This window comes from Chelonia mydas, chromosome 14 (assembly GCF_015237465.2).
Source record: "Chelonia mydas isolate rCheMyd1 chromosome 14, rCheMyd1.pri.v2, whole genome shotgun sequence".
NCBI classification, from domain to species: domain Eukaryota; kingdom Metazoa; phylum Chordata; order Testudines; family Cheloniidae; genus Chelonia; species Chelonia mydas.
The window spans coordinates 8,459,795-8,479,040 of record NC_051254.2 but is presented as its reverse complement, the minus strand read 5'-3'; the positions used below and the strand labels follow the sequence as shown (position 1 = coordinate 8,479,040).

Below are 19,246 nucleotides of genomic sequence, written 5' to 3'. Positions count from 1 at the left end.
CCAAATTAAGTAGTGACAGGTGAGATGTTTGTTCTTTAGGCTATAGGCAGTTGTAGCACAGAGCTTGGAGGTAGACAGAAGTACCATCAAATTATAGTCACTCATTACTCCTTTTAAAAATCCCACAACTAGCTTTACAAAGCCACCAAGGTTGTGGGAAACACAGACTTGCCAACACTCTTTTCACTTTCCTTTCTCCCTTACGCCTTTCTTTTTGTTCCTATAAAGAAGCTCATTAATGTGTGGTAATGGGCATTTCCAAAAAGAACATAAAGAAAGGTAAGGGGGTGGGAAGGAAAGAGAAAGAATGAGAGTAGGAAAGGAAAATGCAAGACTTCGGTACTGCTTCCAATTTAAATGTATTTCACCAGCTAGCACCAATTTCCACGGCAGTATTTGCCACACCAACCCAGAAAACAAATGCTCCTGATTACAATGCCTAATAAGTACGATTACTAAGAAATCTCTGGAAAAAAATCAGTTCCTGAAGATTTAGAGAATTCACTTAATTAGCTACTTGTACAAAATCAGCACCTCAGCAGATTTAATAATTATGAAAAATCAAAGCATTTTCAAGTTCTTTAAACATGAAAAGCATAGGGATGTTTTTTCTCCTTATAACAAACTGCTTTTAAATCAAATATGTTAGGAAACGGAAATAAGACTGCGTATGCAGAGCTTGACTCTGGATTAAGTTTTTATGGCACAGTTACAAAGCTTTGAAAATATGCTTTGAAAAAATGCTGTCCTTGGCTAAAATACTACAATCCCACTCCCCAAGTAAAGCAATATTGTTTCATTAAATTATCAATGACATTTAGTGAAATAGTAATGCAAATGTTTTGTATCTTGCACCAGAAAGTTCTGAAAACGTATTGTGCATGTTTAGTCTTCAACCATTCAAGGAAGTGGAAGATCTGAGGTTATTTTAAACCAGATCTTTCACATTAGTGTTCTGCTGAAGATTTAGGATGCTGGCTGGAGCCAAGGCTTCTTTTCCCTGGGAAGCTGGAGGCATGGAGTGGAGATATTTGCATAAATATAAATTCAGTGACGCAGCTATGCTGGGGCAAATCCCTAGCATAGATGTGCTGCACTGGTGCAAACCAGGACTTACACCCAGTGCAGTTTATCCCAGTTTTAAACAGGGGTGCTGGAACAATTTGTATAATAGGTGGGTGCTGAGAGCCACTGAACCAAACTGTCAGACCTCTATATAATGGAAACCACTTTAAGCCAGGGGGTGCAGGACCACCCCCAGCAGCTCTACTTACAACACCTATGGTTTTAAACATTCTCTATAAAAGTGCTGCAGCAGTTTCAAACTTGTAAAAGCCCATTTTACACCAATGTGTTGCAGCTACATTGAAGGTCTGCACTGGAAGACAGGCCCTAAGGAGTGAATGCAGATACTGGCAGAAAACAGGAATGGAGGGAAGACAATGTGAATGGAGGAGTGGATTAAACCAGGATGTAATCAGTGACTAAAAAGAGTGCAATGAGGCAAACTGTGCAAATAGTTCAAAGGCTCCTCTTTCTGCCTTTCACCCCAAGCACATACTGAAAGAACAAAAGGGAAGAAGAGAGCAAAGAAACATATAATAAAAAGAAATAAAAAATCCTTAACAAAATATTGTATTATTTCTGCACAGAAAATTCTCCCCCAGGGAGAAGCAAGAGAAAGAATGAACCACACATGACAGATGTATGTCATGTTGCTTACTGCACTACTGAAAGGAGCTCAGATACTATGGTGAGGACGGCAGTATAAAAACCTACACAGAATATAAATGAAATACTTAGCACAAATTAAAGAGAGTAAGAAAGGGAAAGAAGAAAACAACATTAGGACTGAAGAAAGATTCTGAAAGACGGAAGGAAAGACACCAAATTATATTGCAGAAGAAAAAATGGAATGAAGAGGAAACCAAGAATAAATGCTAAGAGAAATTTGGTAACTATTTTTTCCTTTTATTCTATGCACAGTCCACTATCAAAATGTTGGACAATAAAATAATCCAGACAACACTGCTATCTGTAAAATGCATTGCAGACAGTGTATTAGAAAACATACCGGGGTATAGTGTTGAGATGGGAAAGGTGTCATGGTGGTGCATGTATTTTTTACCCTGGCTAATAAGGTTAACTCCGCTGGCATATTTTTCAAGCCCTGAACTGAATACTACTGTGAACATTTGGCAGTTTTGGAGTTTCTGTGCTTTTTAGAAGATTCAACTTCAAACCTTTGCTGTATTTTAGATATCACTGATCACACCTACAGGTCATAATGCTGATTCCACTTTGGATCAAGCGTATTCTTCACAGTATCTGTAGAATGGCATTGGCCAGATCCGTCGACCACCACTTTAGCAAATGGATCAGGAAGTCCTATAGGAGGGGAGGAAAAACTCATAAAAGGGCATGCTTGAAAACTGAGAAAAATAAAATGATAATCAATACACAAGTGTGATTTTTTTCTTGTATGTTGAGTATTTTGAAAAGGGTCATATTTAATCGGAGTCTGTCATCATCACAATTTCAGCTCCAAGTAGGTGAACGTGATGTTTGCATTAGAATATTCAAAATTCAGGATAAAATACTTGCTCTGAAAGTTTTCAGATATTTTATATTCTCTACAAATATGTAAAAATAATGGGCGTCTTCTGTATACAAACTGACAAAACTATAATGTTACACTGCCTTTAAGTAGATCAACAAACCGAGCTTTGCAACAATACTCTAAAGGTGACATGCAAAGAAAAAGAAAGGGTTTTGACCTTATTTGCTTTTTTCCCCTTATGTGTAAAGGGGACTAAACATTTCCCCTCCCCCCCTTTAAAAAAAACAAACAACTTTTTCCTTCTGCTATTTTTACACTTGCCATTCAAATCTTGACTACTTGGGATGGCACTATGGATGACTGGAGGCCTGTTAGGACAACATGAAATATACCAAGCAAGGGCAACCTGGCTGAGAAGGGAAGTAATTTCCATTCAAACGCTTTAAAAATGTTTGTTTTTTAATCCCTATAAGTCAAATATTTATGGAGAAAAGCTCGTTATATAAGGGTATAACCACTCTCAGCCTCTTCGACCCTGTGTAAGTTCCCAATGAACAGCCAACAAGGACTCCACTAAAGTGACAGAAGATAACATTCCTGGTATTTAAGTTAAAAGCAGGATTTTTTTTAGTTATCCTTGCTAATTATCTGTATTATGGTAGTATTTACAGGCCCCAACTGAGATGAAGGCCCCATTCTGCTAGGCACAATACAAAACACATAGTAATAAACAGACCTTACAAACAAAACAAACATTAAGGCTTTACGGTCTTCTTTATATATCATAAGACCACAAAAAAGGACACTCATCCATCTTTTTCCTCTTTGCAGGTTATCCTAAATTTAGAGTCTGCCCTTTTGGATTCTCCTGCTTTACCTACCAATCTCATTTGGAAGGAAGTTGATTATATTTATATTTGTGTATATAGATATATCTATAGATATAAATATACAGCAGACCCTCGCTAGAGAGCACATCGCTATTCGCGGATTTGCATAGCGCGGACACGGTGATGGATCCCAAATTTAAATTGGGATCCATGGTAACGCAGTACCACACATGGATCCCGAACCCCGAGTTCTAGCGAGGGTTCGGTGTATATTTGTGTTTGTGCCTGCGCGCGCACACACACGTGTGTAGTTAAGAAGAATCCTCTTTCCCTTTTTCATTTTTCCTTTCAAAATATCATGAAAACTAGTGGAAAGTGCATAATTTCAGTTCAGGGTAGGTGAATATGTATTCTGACTTGCTCATTAATTATTAAAAAGTATATCTGCTGGTTAGACCAAAGGAGCTGTTCTATGGTAAAATGTTTCAATATATATTTATGTATGTGATACTAGTTTTTCTGAAAGCCTGCAATTTGCCTGAGAGAAGTTACTCAGAATGAAAAACTCTCCCCACTCTAAAGTCAGTACCAATATAATTGGTACATATGTGGGGGGGAAAACATAGAATTGTTTGCTTAAAAAAATTTACTGCACATCATCAACCAATCATATTATACAAACACCAAAAAGTGAGCAGATCGATATTTTTAGATGAAAATCCTTCAGATTTATTAGCACCAAAAATATCTTCAACCCATAAGCTTTCTTACCCTCTCCCACACCAGTCCAGAGGAGTTGTTGATATTTTTGTTCATTTGTTATTTTGTTTTTTTTGTTGTTTTGTTTTTTAAACATTTAAAAAAAATACTCCCAGGATGAGTGCCAGCTTAAAAAGTTACAAGCGCTGAAGAACAGTGGGTTGGAAACACCACTATCTCCTTCAACATATGGATGTCAATGCAGTATGATGAGGTGTTAAAAGTAGCGTACAGAACTTATGTAACATGTACCACATATATGAATTCATAAATTTTAATAGCTACTTACGGAAAAAATCCTTTTTCACCAAGTTTTTTGCACATAGTACTGCAAGGGAAACAAGAAATACATAATGAAATTACTGGTCATTAATATTTTAGAATTTTTTTTTATCTTCTCAGCATTCCAGAAAACCCAGTGCAAAGTAAAAATCAATGAACATCAGAGATGTGTGCAAGGAAACAAATTGTGATCACGGGCCATTTTTAATGTTGTGTGAAGTAAACACAGAAGGCTGAGCCAGAAGTTCCTTCTTTTCACAGTTACCCCAGGGTCAGCTGTGGTGGAAGTTACAGAGAGGTGTTGTTCTCAGTATGTGAGCGCTTTCCAGCCCTTCAGACATGGCCATATTTTTAATCTAATTATATCTCCAGAACATGCTAATATGTGGAGGAAGGATGGAACTGCATCAAGAAAGAAAGGCAAGTGCCTCTAGAACAGATTAGGGTGATTCCCTATGCCGTATGCCCTCTTGGCGTAATTCCTGATGGACGGTGATAAATTACCCCACATGAAGTTAGCTTGCCCAGTACAACCATACTCACACAAATTAAAGATTTAGAAGGCAAAAATCATTTAGAGTTGCCATTTGTGTTTTCAGCTGTTATTCTTGATTCTAATTTTGCAGTTTCAGTTTCTCACTTTGAAAATTGGTTGCTATGATAGTACAAGCCAGCTTTTAAAATGCGTTCAATTCACACTTTATTAGAAGACAGAAATAACCAATCTCCAGAGGGTATTCATGGTACAGTTAGTAAAACATAATAAGGATTTAAGTAGGTGGTGTACACATGTAAGGAACACTTGTGGAAGTCTGTTAAACAAGCTTTGCCTTACATGAAAAATAAGAGTCAGATCAGAAATAATTTCAATTTAAAGAGCTGAAAAATCAGAACATAATGGAGAGTGAGGCAAAAAGATCCTCAGTCAGACGCATATGCTAATCTATTAGCTACTTGAACTGTAAACTATGAAACAAAAACAATTTGGTTCTTTTAGAAAATATCTGCTCTCTGTGCAGAACCTTCCGGTTTATTAACTGTTTAAATTTGAACAGTAAAATGATTGTCTCGTTGCTTAAAAACCACAGATAAATATTAAATACATCAATCTAAATCCCACCATAATCAATACCTCACCAGAAGGTAAATTATAACCATTTCATGGCAATTTTTTCATAGAATCAAAGTAATTGTCTAAATAGGATCAGGTTTGTAAGGTTTTAGAAGTGATTTTTCTGTAAAAAGGTTTATCTATTTTGAAAACCAAATGGGTCTGAATAACGGAGACATACTTGTACTAATTGAAGTTTTTTTTAAAATATTTTAAAACAAGACTGATAGAGAGATCTAGTCTTGAAATGTTGTACAGAGAGAGAATTTCCCTCCACACAAAAAGGCTTTGTTTAAGCTTTCTATTGAGTAATGACAGCTATATGCTTTTCCTAGTTGATATATCTTCATATTTTTTTCCACTTACTGTGTACCTTTCTGCTTTATCTGCCCACCAGCAACAAAAGAATTAAGATGCTTGAACACCAGAGACCTAAAATCGACTGGTTTGACCTAGTTCTAAATAACTTAGAGATCTGTCTTCCTTTCAGTTCTATATAAATAGCAAGACTTTCCACACGTAAATTTGGTGGGTTAGTCAGACTCACCAGCCTAGATTGACTGGTATTCCTGCTTTTACACCATCTATCAAGGAAACTACCCGGATGAACTTTTGTCTTCCTGCTCAGGTTTCCCCAGTATCTGTCTTCTTAAACCCCGGAGAAAGATTCCACCCTCACTACATGAAACTTCAAAAACAACCTTCTGAATAGGCACCAGAAGCTGGGTAGAGTCTTGGAGATCTGAATTAAAGAATCAGATGGCAGAATCACTGTAAGAACTCTTTTCTTGACAAGAGCACACTAAAAATGAACTGAATGGGAAAATCCAACCACATGAAATTGTAGATGACCACTCAGAAAAGAAGGCGGCCGAATTCAAGAACAGCCCAATATTTAATCTTTTGTGCTGGTTAAAGACAAAAAAGCTACAATTATCAGCACCACATAATCACCCAGCTCAACTGAGGCAGTTTTCTTCCCTCTCTTTGCCGACAAAGTAACTACGTATTTACAAGTGATGTTTTTATGAAAGACTTGCACTTCGCAAAATTGAACAAGACCTTTTAAATAAAAAAAACAAGCAAGCACTTGGACAATTTTACATATCACACTGTACTCAGAAAAAAGTAGAACAAGAGCACAAGAGACACGGAGAAAGGCTTTACTACTAAGCTGGACGCTACAAATGGCAGAATTTTGAAAAACATGAATTATAAACGGATTCCTATTTTTAAAGTTCTCTTCTGTTTGAAAGTTCCCTTTCAGGGGTTATGAGTCCTTCACCTAGGATGATATTGCACTTTCAGAGGAATGGAGAGGAAAAACAGGCAATGATGCGGCCGAACAATCAAGTAAGTATTTACAGCCCACGTCCATGCCCTTAATGGCTGAGGAGATAGCATTTTTACAATTTCTGTAGCCTCTGGTAATAACCAGCCCAAAGTTAGCATCCATTGCTATAGTTATCAATTTGTCTTCATTAATTTATTTTCAGAAATATGGTTTCTTTTGTCCCTCTAATCATGTTACTGCCCAAGCAAATAAGCTATTAAAATATGGCAGTTAATATTATAATTTTAAAAGAGAGCAAGTCAAATGGAATAATATTGGTTTAAATTGAAGAAAAAAGGGGATGATATAGAGCAATCATATGCAAGTAATAAAGTTTTATGAAAGGATACTAGTGCTGAGTAATCAGTTAGCTATGAAAGAAATTTTGTGGTCCCTAAAGAAACAATGGCAAATTGAGAAAGACACTGAGTCCTGAGATAAACATTAGAGTAGAATAGATTGTCTCTATTATCAGAGTTTGGTGGCTCCAGACAAGTCTTGTTTATTTTTGGAAACTGAAAACAACGACTTTCTCAAAAATGATTCAGAGATTTCTTTGCAATTCCAAAACCAAGGGAAAATTGGAATGTGTTGGCAAAAAGGGGAAAATGCTTCCCCCAGCAACCTTCTCTTTCCAGGAATGGATTTTAAAAAAAGAAAAAAATCAAGAATGAAGATAATCGCCTGCAAGGGTGGAAATAAATTACAGGGTGACAAGACATGCATACAAAAATTACTTACCAATAATTCTTGTTCTCTGAGAATGGTGCATCTGTGCAATGCACACCCACGGCCACAGAGATTCAGAAACCTTCTAGAAAAGCAGTGCCCACTGGGATATTATGAGCACCCCCTCAAGGCACTAAAAATTATCAGGAAAAAACCCAAAGGTTTTATTTGACAAATACAGTGGGTGGGAACTCCCACAGCTAACTGTGAAAAGGAGCAACAGAGGTGGTCAGGAGCTGAACAGCCTTTTATAACCATACCTTGAAATATGTGCTTCCAACGTACACTGCTTTTCTTGAAGTTCCCAAAGCTCAACGGTGCTGGTGGCTGCATTCCACAAACTGAACTCATTTGGAGAAATACAATTACTCATCGTAAATATTTCCCCTATGTGAGGAATACCCTTCCCTGAACTGATCTGTAAAGAACTACCCTCCCCAAGACTAGCTTATTCTATGATCCCTACGAGTAGTTAGCCAACTAAAAGCCTTAGAGTCAGGTGCAATTGATGTGCACTATAAAATGTTTTTAAATATGCCAGAAAAAAGTTTTATATATAACTTTTATGTACAAATTTATATCTCGATTGTATCTCTCCTCCACCCCGTCACTGTTTAGTGTCATGTTCAAGGCACATACAGGGCCTAGCTTAATGGAGCCACACTGTGAATGGCGCTTTAGGAGCTACCACAATTGAAATAAAATATTACTCTAATTAATAGACTGAATGTGATACATTTTTTCAAATTTTCTAGTGACTTCTGTTTATAAAGATACTGATATAACAGCATCTACCTCTTTTTAAGGCTAAATGTTAAACTCATCTTTCCTTGGGAAATTCAGAACCTAGTAGACTTGATAACTTAATGCTATACTCATCTCTGAAGAACTTTATTCACAAGTAAAAATAAAACAATGGCCATGCCACCTAATTCTCAGGTGGATCATAGAACGATCCACTCCACTTTGGCACAAACCACAGGAAATGCCTAGAACTGGTACAGCACTGTGTTAGACATATCAGTCAGTCACAAGGAATACTAATATCAGAGCTGTTAACTTAGCCTGAAATACAGTAGTCCTGGTTCTAGCCACTGTTATTGGTTCTTCCTTTAAAGAGATGGGGTGAGAGAAGGGGGTAAGGTGATGAGCTGAGGGAAAGCATGTAATGGGAACCTTCCAACACAAACCGAATAATTCAACTGCAGACAGCTAACGTTGGCACAAAAGAAGATGAGAATTTCAGCTGTCCCCTGATACCTAGATTTTAGGCATGTATTCAACCACAGAATGCGATGGCAATCTGCTACACAAGACAGTCATATAAAATTCCTAGGATCATGTAATGAGAGGACAGCTACTAAGCTCAAGGTGCCCAGAGATTTGAAGTCTTACTCAACCAAAGCGCACAGAAATAAATCAAAAATTAAAAGCAATTTGAGGAATCACATGATGCAACAGAACTGGCAAGATGATTCCTCAATTCCTTTACGCTGGCCAGTCTTCTCTGAAACCTAGCTTTCTTGCAGCCTGAGAACTGTCACCAGGCACAGCTCAGCTAAAAACTGAAAGAGTTCTCCATTCACTAGGCCCCCATTCATCCAACAGTGAAAGTTTTGGCAACCAACTACTACAGTGATGAGCACTTTATAAATATGCAAACAGATAGCTAACCATCTGCACAATTCCATAAAGTAGAAGGGTGGTAGGATTAAATGAAGTTGGTGAACTTAAATTTTAGATGAATCCATGTAAATAAAAAGCTTCTGGAGAGTCTTGAGCCAATTAATATGTCACTCAAATTATGTAATGTCTAAAATATAAAAAAAAGCCTTTTGAGAAAAAAATTATAAGGCTAAATCATCATATCCTAGGAGTGTTTCACACAGTCACCATGTTATAAGCATACAGGACATAAACAAGTGAAACACAGGTGATGGGAATTAGTTTTTAATTTATCTTCAGAACATAAGAACTGCCATACTACATCAGAACAATGGTCCTTCAGGCCTAGTATCTGTCTCCAACAGTGGCCCATACCAGAGCTTCAGGGGGAGCGTACATCAGAGGACAGTGTAGTGATCCACCCATCTTCCCCTCCTGGGCCACAGTGAGTCTAACGCTGGCCCTGCTTGGAGACCGCCCTGAAACCTGCTAGAGGCCCCTTAAGGGGCTCTGGGCTCCTGGTTGAGAGCCACTGATCTAGATATTGCCCAGTATAATTGGGATGAGAGTTTAGACTGCATGCTTATATATATTTTATTTTATTTTGGTAACTAACTTTGACTCTTTGCCCATCACTTAAAAATCTATCTTTTGTAATCAATAAACTTGTTTTACAGCTTATCTTTACCAGTGAGTTTGCCTGAAGTGCTTGGTAAATCTACTCAGGTTAGAAAAGCTGATGTATGTCCACTTCCCATTCATGAACTGGTGAACCAATTAATAAACTTGCACTGCTTAGGAGCATGCACTGCAGCTCGAGCCCAGCCACAGGAAGAGTGCAAGGAGGAGAAGAGTGCCGGCAACCATGGGACAGGCACGCGCCACAACCCCTCAAGAGCCGCCTGCTGAGTGCTCACGAATTGTGCTAGTTCGTCCCCTGCCCTGACCTGGCCAATAGGAGCTGCGCTTGTGGGTGGGGCAGCACACGGACCCCCCGGCTGCCCCTAAGCCTAAGAGCCGGACATGCCGGCTGTTTCCCAGGAGCCACGTGATGTGGAGGCTAGCAGGGAGCCTGCCATCCCCTCTATGCAATGCCACCAACCAGACAGTCAATGGCCCAGTCAGCGAGCAGCCAGGATCCTTTTTCGACCGGGAGTTCCAGTCAATAACTGGACACCTGGTCACCCTAATCCTAGCTAAGCCGAACTCCCAGCTCCCAAGAAAGTGAGTCTTTCTCCCTATTCCAAGGTCTTATCAACATTAAGATTTTTTGAAAAAAGTTCCCTGGGGTGTGAAAACTTGTGTTGCTAAGGCTCTCGTGTTTGCCAGCATTTTCAACACGATCACTACCATCTCTTCTAAAGAAAGTTAGTCAACAAGGTGCAAAAATGCTGGTGGCTCTGAAAGCCTTGTATATTCTAACAGTTACCACACTAATGCAGTTGCACCAGTAAGCAGCTGTGATGGTAAATTTTTGCCATAAATTATGATATAGACATAGCCTAAGACCTTGAGTACATTACAAGTTACACTGATTTAACAGAAGTGTTTTGGGTTTATTCAAAATAATTTTGTTTGTTTAAATTAGTATAAACCCCCTTTGCGGACACTCAAATCAATTTAAGCCTGGCTTATATAACTTTAAGAATGTCCACATAGGGGTTTGCACTAGTGAACAACAAAAGCTATTTTATAAATATACACACTTTAGTTAAACCATTGCAACTTATATTAATGACAAGGCCTCAGATAACTAGAATCATAAGCACAAAAGGCTTTACAAATGAAAACCAACAAATTGCATTTTACCATGAAATGAACTGGAAACCAACATGAAGATGAAATATGCTCCATGCATGAAATGCAACTCAGTAAATGGGCAGCTACATTTTTTTACTAATTTAAGGTTTTTGGGTAGCCCAGGGAAGACAGCACTGCAGTAAAACAATCTGGAAGAGACAACAGGACTGCTCTGTAGACATAAATACATGTGCCAAGATACATTTGCACACCAACTTCACACATTATGTATTTAGGTCATTTAGCAACTAAACACATATATTGAGGCCTTATATGATGCAAAAACAAGTTCAATTCAGGGAAATGTATCAAACCAGAGAAGAGCAAGAGAATGCTTCAGGAAACTGAGTCTTACCATTACATATCTGCTTTAATTTTAAAACAAATTATTTTTGTAATGCTTTAGTTAGTACGTCGGGAACATTGAGTATATTCACTTGGGTGAAAAACATTTGTGGTAAACAAGACAGCTCATGTCAGCCATGTATCATTAAAATTATTTTTTATTTACTATTCTAACACACATTTGTGTTTTCAAAATTGGAGTTGAATGAATCCTATTTTCCATTTTTCTTGCTTAGATTATGATTTCATTGCCTGCCATAATGTCCCAATAAACCATTCTCAAAACCATGTTTTTAGTCATATACACGAAAATTAAAGAGACTGGGAAACGTATTTATTTATGTTATATATAGTAACAGTAAATTGGTTTGAATCCAATCTTCTGTTTGTAAGACAGCACAAATTAAGACTGGACAATTCCTTAACCAAGGGAAAATTCAGACTGAGGACAAACAAATTCAAGAGGAATTTTCAAGTGTGCAAGCTTGAACTTTGTAGAAAAAAATAATTTACACTGCCAAGAAGTTTTCTGTACTCTTCTTACTCCTGCTGCTAATTACTGAAGAGCTCTCTCTTGCACTGACTAGCTTTAGCTTTGGATTTATTCTACAGCAAAGTTATAATGTTGTTTTTATGACATCAGGGTCTGTTGCTATGGAAATTATTATGATGTCACATTATTATTACAGCTTTAGTCACACAGCATAAAAAAAATCATACATGTAGTAAATACACAAGATAAATTGCAATCTAAAGATGCAAATACAGAAGGCCATTGCAGGAAACAGGACAAGCAATTCAAATAGCAAAACATGCAGTTATATCTAGCTTCAGAGAACTAGTAGGATTTCAGAGGAGATCTGGAGGAGGAAACAGAAGCTTCTTGGAAAATACTGATATGGAGTCTTTTCTGAGGGAAGAGGGTAATATGTAAGAAGGAGAAGAGTCGAAGGGAGGGTAAAGTTTTACCATTGGTAACAGAGAAAAAGAACACATATTGATGATACTCTAGAGGAAGAGTGACAGGATTTGGCAATTTCCTCGATGTGATGGGAAGAGATGAAGGATAGAAGGCGAACATAATAATTGCCATACTGGATCACACCAAAGGTCCATCTAGCCCAGCATCCTGTTTTCCGACAATGGCCAATGCCAGGTGCCCCAGAGGGAATGAACAGAACAGGTAATCATCAAGTGATCCATCCTGTCATCCATTCCCAGCTTCTGGCAAACAGTAGCTAGGGACATCATCCCTGCCCATCCTGGCCCATGATAGACCTATCCTCCATGAATTTATCTAGCTCTTTTTTGAACCCTGTTGTAGTCTTGGCCTTCACGACATCCTCTGGCAAAAAGTTCCACAGGTTGACTGCGCATTGTGTGAAGAAATACTTCCTTTTGTTTCTTTTAAACCTGCTGCCTATTAATTTCATTCAGTGACCCCTAGTTCTTGTGTTATGAGAAGGAGTAAATAACACTTCCTTCCTGACTTTTTCCACACGCAAAGATGATGCCAAAGCTACAAGTCTGGTTGAGAGAGTGAATGGTCTCAGCAATGAAAAAGTCCGGAAGAAAAATGTCAAACTCACTCTAAGCTTGAGGTGGGCTTTCTCCAGGCCCACCCAAGAGATAGGAATAGGACAGAGGGAGTAAGGAGCTAGGGTGGAGAAAGCAGATTTAGCACTGACTTCATTGCAACATAAACCAGAAGAGAAGGTGCATTGCAAGGGGAATAACAAACTGCATCTTTAAAGTTAAATATATAATATATATATAAATAAAACACACACACAAACGATTAAAAATGAAAGCGGGCTTAGGTTGTAAAATGTTAAGTTATGCCCAGTGTGTGAATGATCCTCTTTAAAAGAATAAATCATTTAAAAATGAAATTGAATTCTTAAATATATCTGGTACATTTAAAAGTTTGTTTTTTTTAACTGCAGAAAAATTACAAAGCAATCTTTTGTGCCTGATTTACTGTGACCAGTTTGAGACAAATCCTTTATAAACAGGTGCCCACATAAGACAACTACAAGACTGTATATACTGTTGAATAATATTCTAGAATCTAAAGTATTTTTTTAAAGTAAGTCTCTACTCCTGCATTTACAAATAAAACTTTCAAAATGTGAACTCAGTATAAGCAAATGCAGTAATGTTTCCCTGAGTCTGTAGATAGCCTTAAACAAAAGATTTGAAAGAAATGTGAATTCATGTTAATGTGTTGTTGACTATGAAACCTAGTGATGATTTAGAGGATGATATTGATAACTATTTCACTGATTAGTTTACTTACTGTTATGACTAAATCTTAGCCTTAATCATAGGTATTTTTAGTAAAAGTCATGGACAGGTCACAGGCAACAAACAAAAATTCACGGCCCCTGACCTGTCCATGACTTTTAATATATAAATACCCCTGACTAAAACTTAGCAGCTTCTTAGGCCCCAGGCGCTGTTACTCTGGGGGACCTCAGGATACTGCTGTTGTGGGGGCCCCGTGGTCAACGGCTAGCCCCTGCACTGGCCACAGGGACTGACTGCTCCTGGGGACCGCCGCCCCTGGGACCGCTGCTCGGGTGCTTCTCCCGGGATCAGTCATTGCAGCTGCAAAAGTCACAGCATTCGTGGAAAGTCACAGAACCCGTGACTTCTGCGACCTCCATGACAGAATGGCAGCCTTTTATGATATGTGGTAGCAGATACTGTGGGAGGGTGCAACGTGTAGCTAGCTATCGTCAAGGGTTATGATGATTAATTTGTATTGCTGTAGCTCTAGAAGACCCCAGTTAGGATCAAGGCCACATTGTGCTATCCACAAACACAGAGGAAATGGCAAACTCTGCCTCAAAGAACTTACCGTCTAAAAAGACATGAGCAGAGGAAAGAAATATATATACAAGCAAAGTAATTAAGCTGGGAACAGGTGTACAACTTGTTAGCATCGTGTTTGAGTTTATTTTTATATAAACACTCCATACAGTCTAATCTCCCACTGGAGGCTGATGGCTACAGTGTAGGTCTTGGGGAAAGAAGCATTATAAAAAGTCTATTTGAATTTGTCTAGCAGTGCAAAATGTTCCCTTCTTCCCAGCTCTACCAAAATAAAATATATGCTACTTTTCCTACTCTTTACTCAAAAACTTACTAAAAGTATTAGCATGTGGAGACAATGGGCTTGTCTACACTGGCACTTTACAGCGCTGCAACTTTCTCGCTAGGGGTGTGCTGGTAGCTATGCCCTTTCTGGAGGTGGTGTTTTTAGAGCACTGGGAGAGCTCTCTCCCAGTGCTCTGCCGCGACTACACAAGCCGCATTAAAGTGCTGCCGTTGCCAATGTAGACTAGCCCAACGTGAATGTGCAGCAGACACAATGATGAGATGGATTACAATGGCTCCTACCCAGCAAGCCAACGTGCGTACTACTAGAGGATTAAACAGATTAAGGTCTGGTCTACACTACAGAGTTAGGTTGACACAAGGTAGCTTACATCAACCTAACTATGTAAATGTCTACACTAAAATTTACATAACTCACCCACTACACTGACTTAATAACGCAACTTCCACGAGAGGCACAGAATCAACGTTGATGTAGTTATGTTGATGCAGTGTCAGTGTAGACACTGCGTTGCTTACATCGACTGTGACTGGCTTTCAGAAGCCATCCCGCAGTGCCCCACACTGACAGCATAATTGGTACATAATTGGCTCATGCGCCGCTGACACAACGAGCAAAGAATAGACGTGCACCAGTGACAGAATTATTGTGGCAGCTGTGTGCCAACATAAATTAGGTTGACTTAATTTTGTAGTGCAGACATGCCCTCAAGGCTTTAAGGTACTAGATTAATATGCACATTCAGGGCTAGTCTATACTGGGAACTTATACAGGTATACTTACATTTCACTGGGGTGTGAAAAATCCACACCCGAGAGACATAGCTATTCCAACCTAGCCCCAGCATAGACAGCACTACATCGACGAAGGAATTCTTCCATCAACCTAGCTAGCACCTCTCAGGGAGGTGGATTACCTACACCAACAGGAGCACCCCCATCTTGTTAGCATAGGTAGCTTCTACACTGAAGCATTATAGCTGCAGCTGTGCTGATGCAACAGTTTAAGTGTAGACATACCCTCAGAATTAGACTCTCTCTGAGACAGTCTACCAGTGATAGCTGGTTTGTTGTTAGTTGCCTGGTGGTTAGAGTAAGGGTCTTGGAAATAGACCCATAAGTACTGAATCCAACTCTGCCAAGGGAACACAGGTTAAATGACTTAGCCGACACTACTTATCTGTGCATCAGTTTCCCACACAGCTGTAAAATGCAAATACCGTTTACTTCATAGGAGTGTTATGAGTTAGTATCTATTACATTGTGATCCCCCGTCCATCTTTTGTATTCATTTATTGTTTCTTATGTTATATAAGTAAAATCTGATATTTGTATGTCAGGTTTCAGAGTAGCAGCCGTGTTAGTCTGTATTCACAAAAAGAAAAGGAGTACTTGTGGCACCTTAGAGACTAACCAATTTATTTGAGCATAAGCTTTTGTGAGCTACAGCTCACTTCATTGGATGCATAAAAGTGGAAAATGCTGTGTGTATAAAAACATCCTCACTGCATTTTCCACTTTTATGCATCCGATGAAGTGAGCTGTAGCTCACGAAAGCTTATGCTCAAATATATTTGTATGTGTTTGTACAGTGCCTAGTCTATAACTGGGCACTAATTTATAATTGGAGCCCTAGACCTTAAAACAATATAAATACAGAATATTTAGCATCTGTAAAGCACTTTGAGAGCTTCAGATGAAAGATGCTATATAAAAATAAAGTGTTATTAAAAGATGAAATGCTTAACTACTTTTTACAGTAAAGAATAAGATGTCCTTGAAGCACGCAATAATTAAAGAGTTTTAATTTTGACAAATATATTTATGTCTTTCATCCCAAAGTATACCATTCAGGTGTCCACAGCACAAGAACAGATACCAAAAGATCTTGTTTTTAGGTCAAAATAGATTAAAAAAATAAAAAAAGAACTCACATGACTATAGAAGTCAAGTCTGTTAAACTGCAGAAACAGGAAAGAAATTGCAAAACAAATATGTTTAAAGCACAGCACATGGTTATGCTACAAGAAAATGAACACTTATTGCCAATATCCAAAAGCAACCAATACTGTGACAACAGATAGCAATACATTTACAGAGAAAAAAGGACTGAGTCCAAAACTAAGATTATGTTTACTAATCTTCTGTCTTTTCACATGTCATCACCATAGAAAAACTATTTCAGCCTTTTAAACCCAACCAGTAGGTTCAAGCATTATAGTTATTTTAACACAAGAGTCTGCTCTTAAAATAGATAAATAAAATAGGTATTTCTTTCAGACCCTATGGAACACGTGGAGTGGGGGAGGGAAAGACATGCTGCCCTTCAGTTCTCACCGCAATAGTTCATTTTAGAGACAAATTGTTAGTTTTCTCTACCCAATCATCATCTTGGAAACCATTAATATGGCTTTCTGAGACTGGATCCCAGCAGTTTGCATGTAATATACAGTGTAATACAATCATTAAAATAAGTCCCAGCTGTAGAAACACAATGCTATGCTGTTGCTAATGTGCATGTACCGATAATGAATGGTCGTCTATGCTTTAATCTGAATAAAGCTCCCAACTGCTCTGTCTCTTCTTGCCAAAAATTCTCCTTCCTCCTCCAGACTGTTGTTGCATTCCAATTACACTGCTGATTGGAATGAAACTACTTCAGGGAGACTACACACACACACACACACTTACTTACTTTTAGGATACTGTTCCTGAGACACAAACTGTTTAGAACATTTTGAACACTTAGCGGACACTACCTTTCTGCATGTTTTGTGAACTTTTTCTACCCTTTACAGATGAGATTTTTCTCAGAACTGAAGTTCAAGAAAGCATGCACGCACGCACACACACACGTTCCAGCAGGACACCCTAGTACTTTAAACATTTCTAACCAAATTCTACTGTCTTCTTTAATTGGTGGCATGCTACCCAGCAACTTTTATTTCTCTGTTTTTTCCCCAGATACAAAAGAAAGGAGGTATAAAATAAAGTGAAATGTTAAGAAATCTAACAAGGGGAATTGCAATTAACTAAAAATCTAAGTACAAATTAAATTGTCATGCAACTTTAAACATTAAACATGTGGCAAGACAAAATATGAAAAATCTTAATTGAAAACTATACAAAGAATATTGTTTATCCTGTCACTGGCTTTTTTTTTTTTTTTTTTTGGCGCAGTTAATCTTCATTCACTTCGAAATATTTCCGAGTCCTCAGATTTAACAAAAAGGGCTTTTTCAACAGAGCGAACTGCAAATTATAAAACACCCCCATAAACTAATGAGTTATTTTTAGTTAATAATAAAGTTAATAAAATTTTAAAAGGTTGTACTTAATTATAACTATAAAGGAACACTCCTGGGTGGTAAATATTCCACATTTAAATTTCACAGGTGCACATGCTGAGAGATTAGGATTTTAAATGTTTCAGTGCCATTCCTGCTCATGAGAATGGAGGGGAGACAGCAATAAAGCTACCCAGGATCACTAACATACCAATGCCACTGGGGTTGTCCAGCTAAAAGGCAAGTTTTCATCGTGCAGTAAGGGTTGTTAAGATTTTTTTTTTTCCACTCTCTGGTTTACAGTTACAGCATGTATTTTAAATATGGAGATTTTACTATGGGGTGCCAAACTGAGAGCAGTCAATAACATCCCTTATCCACCCCAAGCTTTTAAAAGGGACAACGTAAACTTAGAAATTCAGATAGAAATGTGGGGTTTTTAAAAACTACATTTTTACAAGTCACATCTAAGAGGCATATAACTAAAAGAAAAAGTCTTGATTTCACTTTATTGTATGCATTTGAAAACACTTTGCATATAGTCACTTTTACTGTTACTCCTATATATTCAATCAGTTTCCTTTTTGAGATTTCCACAAAAGAGAGACTATTGTTAAGAAGTGGTTATAAAGCCACAAACATTAGCAGACAGACTCAAAGGCATGAGGTACCTTCAACTATTAACTTCATGTTTTGAAATTTTTTTTGCATTACAGTAGTGCCAAGAGGCTCCAATCAGGATAGCAGCTGCATCATGATAGGCACTGCCTTGCAACGTATAGACAGGGTTCAGAGTAACAGCCGTGTTAGTCTGTATTCGCAAAAAGAAAAGGAGTACTTGTGGCACCTTAGAGACTAACCAATTTATCTGAGCATAAGCTTAAATTGGTTAGTCTCTAAGGTGCCACAAGTACTCCTTTTCTTTTTGCGAATACAGACTAACACGGCTGTTACTCTGAAACCTCTCATTATAGTGTGTATGGCAACACCCATTTTTTCATGTTCTCTGTGTTTGTGTGTGTGTATATATATATGTATATATATACACACACACACACACACACACACACACACACCTTCCTACTGTATTTTCCACTGCATGCATCCGATGAAGTGGGTTTTAGCCCATGAAAGCTTATGCTCAAATAAATTGGTTAGTCTCTAAGGTGCCACAAGTACTCCTTTTCTTTTAACGTATAGACAGTCCTTACCCCAAACACATCACAAGCACATTTACAAACGATCAAAAAGAATGGCAAATGACAGACTAGATTTCATGTTGATGGGGTCTTTTTAACACTAAGAAATACAAATCACTTCTGCAACATATTTCACCTGTTTGGAAATTAAGGCTCTCCCATGTCAGACAAAATTCCAGTACTGTTTTGAAATAAATAATGTCAAATTATTCAAACTACAACA

The 19,246-nt window shown here is 38.0% G+C and overlaps 1 protein-coding gene across 4 annotated transcripts in view; it reads right to left on the bottom strand.

Moving 5' to 3' along the window:
* SMURF2 (SMAD specific E3 ubiquitin protein ligase 2) overlaps positions 1-19,246 on the bottom strand; it is a 97,294-nt gene that overhangs the window by 54,501 nt on the left and 23,547 nt on the right. For 2 of the 4 annotated variants that reach the window (XM_037914078.2, XM_037914079.2), the window contains exons 2-3: positions 4,439-4,477; positions 2,280-2,388 (exon numbers count right to left, since the gene is read on the bottom strand). The exons of 1 other annotated variant lie outside the window; for it this stretch is intronic. In XM_037914078.2, coding sequence (XP_037770006.1) covers positions 2,280-2,388; positions 4,439-4,477 — 148 coding nt within the window. The remainder of the gene's footprint in view (positions 1-2,279; positions 2,389-4,438; positions 4,478-19,246) is intronic. One more of the 4 variants, XM_037914080.2, reaches the window with a different exon arrangement.